This window comes from Centruroides sculpturatus, unplaced genomic scaffold (genome assembly GCF_000671375.1).
Source record: "Centruroides sculpturatus isolate CEXI.00-Female unplaced genomic scaffold, Cexi_2.0 scaffold1610, whole genome shotgun sequence".
NCBI lineage: Eukaryota > Metazoa > Arthropoda > Arachnida > Scorpiones > Buthidae > Centruroides > Centruroides sculpturatus.
Window position 1 is genome coordinate 4,237 of NW_019385734.1, and position 8,230 is coordinate 12,466.

At 34.1% G+C, this 8,230-nt stretch overlaps 1 protein-coding gene across 1 annotated transcript in view; it reads left to right on the forward strand.

Annotated features, from left to right (window-relative positions):
- The first annotated feature begins 1,153 nt into the window (after nt 1–1,153).
- Nucleotides 1,154–8,230, forward strand: part of LOC111641645 — a 15,660-nt gene continuing 8,583 nt past the window's right edge. Inside the window, exons 1-2 of the mRNA XM_023387846.1 lie at nt 1,154–3,187; nt 6,986–7,117. Of these exons, the coding sequence (XP_023243614.1) occupies nt 3,103–3,187; nt 6,986–7,117 (217 nt within the window). The 5' untranslated portion in view covers nt 1,154–3,102. The remainder of the gene's footprint in view (nt 3,188–6,985; nt 7,118–8,230) is intronic.

Genomic DNA, 8,230 nt, shown 5'->3' on the forward strand with positions numbered 1-8,230 from the left:
ATTCGGTTTCCCCTGTTTCTACGTTGCTTCTTTTGATTTCTGTTTTAACTTCATTTCGGATAATTCGAATCACCTGTGACTGTTCTGTGGGATGCGTGGAGCGCATGAAGTGGAGTTGATTCGTCTCTTCTTCCGTCCCGTCACTGGTTATCGTTCTTCTACGACCTGTCCTTTTTTTCTTTCTCCATGAACAAAAATGACTGACTGTATCATTTGGTAAAATAATTCGCTCGTTGTCTCTATCGAGAATTGTCTTCTCCTGCTCTAAAAGTGTTCCTCCAATCACTCCTTCAAAAGGGGCGATAGTATTCGAGTGGACAATTTTACATGAGGTGGAAAATTTGTATCCACGCAACTTGAATATAGGAGATGTCATACCTATGGTCTGTATGGTTTCTCCATCCAAACCTGTTATTTTACTTTTAGTTCCAAATTTCACTGGAGCCTTCCCTTTTAATTTGTTGGCAACCTCGTTTGACAATTCTGTGTCCTTGAATTCAGGATCTATACGAACTTTCACTGGAACATTATTAATGTAGCATAAAACTACTGGGTTACGGTTTCGTTTCGTTGAGGTCGTTGTTTGAATAATTCCTGTCCATCGCTCTTTATCTTCTGAGGAGAAATCTATCTCGTTGTGGTCTATACGTTGAATCTGCGCTGATGGCCTAACTCATTTCAAACGAGGATATGAAATCGGACAATAATCTTTTTGTGTATGTCTCAGAGAGGACAACTCGCTCGCAATTTCATTCAATCGAGTTCGAAGTTCTTCCATAGCTGATTTTACTGATTCCCACTCTTCCGGTGGTTTCTCTATAGAGGATTTAACTTCCCTTATAGGTCTGATAGTAGCACGAGGATGTGCAGTAAGGTTCTCTATCTCTTCTTTGCTAATAGCGGCTTTTAATGCGTCATCAAATGTCGCTGGTTCACTTGACATGACTCGCTGTCTAATGCGCATTGTGATACCATTTAAAAATTGAGCCTTTAATCTTTCATCTAATTCTTTATCCTGTATGCGCTTAATCATTGCGGTCTCCGCTGCATCTATTCCCTCTTGCTTTATTTCAATTTCTATAGCAAGGGCTTGTAATCGCGCTGCGTATGTCTGTACATCTTCCTCCGGCTTTTGTACACATGTGTAAAATTTATGAACTCTAAGGTGGAAAGGAACCTTTTCGAAACGCTCTAGCATAACACGCTTGAATTCCTCAAAATCTTCAATGTCTATGATTCGTCTATCTTTTCGGACGAATTCTCGGGCTATTCCCGTAAGTCTAAGCTTTGCCAATGACAACATTTGCATTTTTGTCCATCCTGACAATTTTGCTACATCTACCAACGAGTCAAAAAATTCACTAATGCGGGGACCTTCTGCTTGTCCTGAGAATGCAGGCAGTAACGGAACCAAACTACCTAATCCTCCTAAAGTTGCGCGAGGATTTTTGCCTTCCATTTCTATGCGTCTATTCTAGTTCTACTATGCTACTATGCTTAAAATTTTTAAAAACCTGTTTATGGCGAACAAAACTTGTCTGAGCTGAACCTGTCTAAAACTGACCAACCTGTCAAAAGCCTGGAAGTCGGCTTCACCCCACTCCTGACACCAGTGTGAGATAGGCAGCGGGCCACGGGTTAATCCCACAATGACCACTTACTCTGCACAGGCTCGTGAAGCCCGATCTCGGCGTCGTTGGATGGCTAGGAGGGCAGTTCGAGTGGGGAGGGAGGTGAGCAAGTTGATAGGCGTCCTTAAATGACAGGAAACAGGTTTAAAACTAAACGAGCATTTATTATATACTCAACTAAGCACTACAAGAGGTTAAAAGCGGTTATCTCTACTATTTACATAAATTCGAGCACGAATTTTCGAGTTCGAGAGAGAGCGCTTACAAATCCTATATACCCCAAAATACCTGTCGGTGGCAGGGCGAATTGGCGAATGTTCAGGGTGTGGTGTCTTCCGTGTCTTCTATTCGAGATCCTCTCTCTATAGCAGGATCGGGTCCGCTGAATGGAGGCTCGGGAGTTTCGGTGACACTATTACTAAGTATAACTTCCTATGACGAATCGCGCTGAGGTTACGGAGATTCGAGCTTTTATACTTTTTCGTGCGAGAGCTGACACGTCATCGATTCTTGTTGACGATGACGGTGCATTTTTCACACCTAACTGTAAACTTCCTCAGCGAGTTGTGATACAATTGGTGAAATCCGATCTAGTACAAAATCTTGGGGTTTTTTTCCAAAGTTAATTAACAAGAAAATTTAAATTTTTTTTTAAAAGACCCGCAAAAATCCGCTGGCTCACAGATACCAGGAAAGAATTCTCTGAGGAAATTCAGTTTTAAACATGCATTTTACTAAATTAAAATATGTACTGCATGCAATATTAACATGTGAAACTTGAAAGACTTTTTGTAGACTCGTACATCATTTTACTAAATCAAACACTAATCTATTAAAAATATTAAAACATAAGCTTTATTATTCCATATTCCTCATAAAATAAAAAGGTAGATAATCTGTGAGCAGTTGTCTCAAATAGAACTATTAAAAGAAATAGAAAAAAAAGACTGTAGACAAGATGGGATTTCCTAAACTGCATAGGTATGGAAAATACAAAATACAAATAATAGCTGCTAAACAACAAAGGTGAATTGATTAATAAACAGAATTGAAAATAATTTACAATCTTTTATTCTGAAATTACTATTATTTACTATGTTGGTGACATCAAACATTAAGTATACTGAAGATCCACTAGGGCTGTTGAAAAATTGATCTACCATTCTAGGAGACTGGGGATATTTATTTCCAGGATTGGTATGATTAAAAGGCACTCTTAGTGTCCAAAGATGGTACACCAGCTACAGTTTTTTCCAAATATAGTTGGGTAAAGTAATTGCAGGCAGCATCATTGTTGATATTGTTAAGAAAATTGTAGAAATTAAGTAAAGAGTGTACAATTTTTTCCAGTATCATCAGATAGAAATAAAATATTAACTTAACTAGTTTTTTACATAACATAATTACATTAATATTTTATAGTTTTTTTGATCGTCCAATAAATGAACCTGTAAGATTGAAAAGGAGTAAAATGATTGCTAAAGTATTTGCTCAAAAACACATCAATCAAGGACCTTTTTCAATTAGTTTTCATAGCACTCATGACGATCCTGTTGGTGAGTACAGACTTATACTTTCATTTTGCATTTTAATTATTTTTTCTTTCATTTAATTTTCCAATCTTTTTAAAGCTGGATTTTGAGATTATGTAACTTTTAAAAAACAATGACTACATGGAAACTTTGAGTTACATTAAATAAAAATATTTCTGATATTTTATTGTTTATGCAATCAATAATGATGACTAAAATGTGGCTTGGCAGTGCAACTCATGCAACAACATATCTGACCATTTAGAAATTCTGAATTCAAAAATATTTTTTAAGCTTTCAAAAATACAGTGATTGATATGTTATTTAAGGAATAAATTGCATTATTAGATGAAGTTAATATAAAACATATTAACAATTTTGACCATCTTTATTATATGGTATGATGGATGATAACTTAAAATAAGTTCAATTTTCTCTGTTTAAATAATGTTATATCTTAAATGAAATGATTAGAAAAATTTTTAAATATACACATTGCATAAAATTTTAAATGTATTAAATTATCACTTTGGAACGAGCCTATAATTAATTAGTGTTATCATCATCAGTATAACCCAAGTGTGTGCCGTGGCACTACGAAATATAAAATTTTTTTAAATTTACTTCTATTTTCAATTCAATATGATAAGATGCAACATCTGGCAAACCTGGTGCAAATCATTAACTCAGTAATAACTGTTTGCAGAAGCCTCTAAAAATGTTTACTGGATAATGCTCTGCAATAATTTTATTAATTGTTTTAGTAGTTTATCGAACTTTCTCGGTACTTTGTGTTTGTATATAAATAGCTGTTGGGATCACGTGATTTTAGTGATCAATTAATTTTCAGAGATTGTATCAACTGAATATTGTAAAAGTTTTTGAAGTATTACTTTGTGAGATTCTATATTCAAGTGAAGTTTTTGAGGTATTTCTTCTCATATGTATTTTTAAAAATGGATCGGTTTTTACTAAACAGTAATAAGCGTTGTGAGAAGGAAAGTAAAGAGAGCACGTTGTCAATCAGTGGCAAGAGTGTGAAGAAGTGTAAATATTGAAAATATGATGACAGTTATTTGGACTTTGGTTTTATATCGACAGAAGTCAATGGTGAAGAAAGGCCACAATGTACTGTGTATGAAAGTTTTGACACCAGAGTGCATGCTACCAAGTAAGTTGAAATGCCATTTAAAATCCAATCAACCTAGCATGGTTATTAAATCTCGTGTCTACTTTACTAGGAAGTTAAGAGAGTTAAATCAAGGAAAAGGTAGTTTTTATAAGCAAGCATCAATATCAAGCAATGCTTTGCCAGTAGCAATTTATATTGCAATTCCATTGTGCCATATTATAAGATGGCACATAGAATTGCAAAATGTAAGAAGCCTCATACCATCACAGAAGAACTCATTCTACCGGCTTCTGTAGATATGGTCAACATTATGATTGGTGAGTCTGCTGGGAAGCAGCTTTCAAAAGTGCCTTCGTCTGATAACACCATTAGTTGCAGAATACAGCACATAGTGGAGGACTTCAATGATCAGTTAATTGAAAAAATAAAAGGAAAGGAATTTGGGTTGCTGGATGAAGATGCAGATAATAATGGTGGCTCACTTGATTTGCTAAGTACAGTTTATAGATAGTAATAACATTGTAGAAGATCTTCTCTTTTGTAAAAGTATCACTGCTGATGCTAAAGCTAAAGACTTGTCCAAGATCCTTGATATTTTTATATCCAAAAATAATTTAGAGTGGACCAAATGCATTGGTATCTGTACTGATACAGATACAATTGAATGAAAATTTTTATAAAGCTGAATGCTCTGAATCTCTCCCAGGAGAGAAGCAACATGCAACTTATAGTTTTAATTGCTTTATAAAAGCTAAAGTTTTCTCAATCAACTTTAAGATTGAGAAAACTTTAGCTTTTATAAAGCAATTAAAACTATGGAAAAGAAGAATAAATGAAAATGGAGGAAAAGAATGTTTTCCCCTTGTTGCAACAGTTTTTGACCTCCAATGGAGTTGATTTCTCTCGAGGTATGAAATCTATTTTTGAAGAACAATTATCACAGCCTATCCACCTGGTTTATTATCATTTTGAAAATATTTCTCATTGATAAATTTGCATAGATTCAAGATCCATTTAATGTCAGTGCTCCATCTGAATTTACTGCTGCAAAAGAAGAGAATCTTATTGAGTTGTCCTGTGACAATATGTTGAAAACAAAATTTAACAGCATAAAATTAACTGAATTTTGGATATCAGTAAAAGATGAATATCCCTTCTGAGTGGTAAGGCTTGGAGAATTTTAATTCCATTTGAGACTTCTTATTGTGTGAAGTTGAATTTTTGGCTGTCACTGTGATAAAAACTAAGAATCTCATGAAAATCAATGTGGAGAAGGAAATGAGGGTGGCTGTGTCCAATTCGATTCCAAGATTTGAGAAAATGTGCAGTCAACAGGCTCATCCATCCCAATAATAATAATTAATCAAATTTGTTCAATTATGTTTTATTTATTTTTTACTTAATGTCCTAACTCTTTAATTAAAAAAATGATTGGCTATTTTGCAAATTGTACTTGTTAGAATTTGACAGAGGGTGCCTTTGAAAAACCTGGATTTAACAAGGGTGTCTAGAATCAAAAAACTTTGGGAACCACTGGTATAACCTTACTTATCCATCCCATTTATTGACTGACAGTGGAAATTGATTTGACAATTTTTAATAAGCCTGACATTAAATTTGCATAATTTATAATTAATAGTAATTCATCCTGTGTTGTTTGCCTGCACTATTTTGCTTCTACTTTAACTTCTAGCTGATGTTAAAGATATGAAGTAACAAATGCATGGAATTTAAATGACTACACTACAAGTTTTATTTGGTGAGGTAAGGCAATAGAACATGATGGCAATGCCTCCTGGGAGGACTTTTTATGAGAAATTGACCTGTACCTAGGTGTTAGACACATAGGCTAAGCTGTTGATCAGCTAGGTTTGCCCTACTGAGCATAGGTCATCTTCTTGTCTGGCACAGAACCATTAGAGCATAAACTAAAAAGCTTTTGTCAGCAGCAAAAGTTGCTTTTCTCTCAGTCAAGGCTCTGATTTGGGTGTGGAGTGAGAGCACTCACACTCTTGTCTTGGCACTGTTGAGGTCATTATTTGAAAAAGGTGTTGGTTATGCCATCCAAGATGTTCTCGATCTCCAAGCAATTTAATTGCACTGCTGCATTTGACATTTTTATGATTGCAATTGCATTATCAGTCTCAATGTGTTGCTGATTGGGCTGCAATTTTGAAATTGTAGGCTTATAAATTCCCACTATTGTCCATCTGCCCTTCCTTAATCTCAAGAATGGTATTAGATAAAAGTCAAAACCAGGTATGAAAAGCTTAGGGGCAGGAGACCCCAATTAACTGTATACAAATTTCCAGTATAGAACAAAAGTCATGTGATTTCAGATTCAAACATTTTTCCCTGAATAGAGTTAAATAGATGACTGCTATGACTCTGTTGTTATCAGGAAAAGTATGATGTACAGGGACAAGACATTACTAATTTGAGATGGAGAACATATGTTTAATATTAAATAAATTAAAAATTGCAGCCCAGCATTGTGATAATGTCTCAGCAAATAATTGTTCATAATTAATGAAGCTCTTTCATTCATACTATTTACCTGAAGATAATTACAATAAATTGTGTGTGCATGTATAGCATTTTTTATCTTTAAAGAAAATTAATTTTTTAAGTTAAAAATAAATGTTAATTTATTTTGATAATATGTTAATTATTTGTTAAATTTGTTTTAGGAATGAACTTTGAATTAAACAGTATAGCATCACAGGAACTTTCATCTACTTGGGCTGCAGCTTTTCCAAAATTCATTTCAAGGCGTGGTGCTATAGTTGGAGGCAGCATAAGGCATCATTCCTCACTTTCAGGTTATTGAATATTAACATTTTCTAGGATAAATTTTTACTCTGTATCAGGGGTTGCAAACTGGCCTTGATATTGATAAAAAATCAATATTTCTAACATCTTGCAGGGATTAAAATAAAAAATCCAAACATCTAACTATTGGGTTGTTCAGAAAGTAATTTCGTTTTTTTTACCACTAGACGGATTAGTCATATTTTTCCTGCCATTTTCATTCTAAATCGTATTATCATTATATATTTTGACAGCTAACATTTTAAGGCTTATTTGTAAAAAATTTTATTTGATTTTGTGCAATTGTTTATTTTTGTGTCCCATCAAATATGGAAGATTGAAAGCAGCATTTTTGACATATTTTGCTCTTTTCGGTAATAAAAAAGAATGCTGTTCAAGCGAGAAAAAAATTGTGTGACGTGTATGGAGAAGATGTAGTGACAGAACGACAGTGCCAAAACTGGTTTACAAAATTTTGTTCCGGATTTTCAATATTGAAGATGCACCACATTCTGGATGGCCAATTGAAGCCAATGAAAACAAAATAAAGGTACTGATTGAAGCAAACTACCAAATAACAACACATGAAATCACTAAGAGATTAAATTTATCAAATTTAACTGTTTATGATTACATGAAACAAATTGATTTCATTTCAAAGCTTGATATACGAGTTCCACATGTTCTTAAAGAGAGATGCTCTTTTTGGTGGGATTTTAAGGAAATTTTTTTTTTTGGAGCTTTAACCAGACAATTTAACAATTGATTCGAAAGTGTACTGCCATTGAGTAAACAAATTGAGTAATATCATCAAACAGAAAAGGCGGCCAGAATTGATCAACAAAACAGATGTAGTGTTTTACCACAATAATGTTAAATTTCCCACAAGTTTGATAACTCGTCAGAAACTCTTATAACTTAGATGGGACATGCTATCACACCAACCATATTCGCCAGATGGAATACACTACTTACTTGATGGAATTAACTGTAAGACATTTACTTGAAATGACAATGTCAAAAATCACTTGGATCAGTTTTTTGTAAGCAACGATCAAAACTTTTATGAATGTGAAATCATGCTACTACCAGAAACGATGACAACAGGTATTTGACCAAAATGG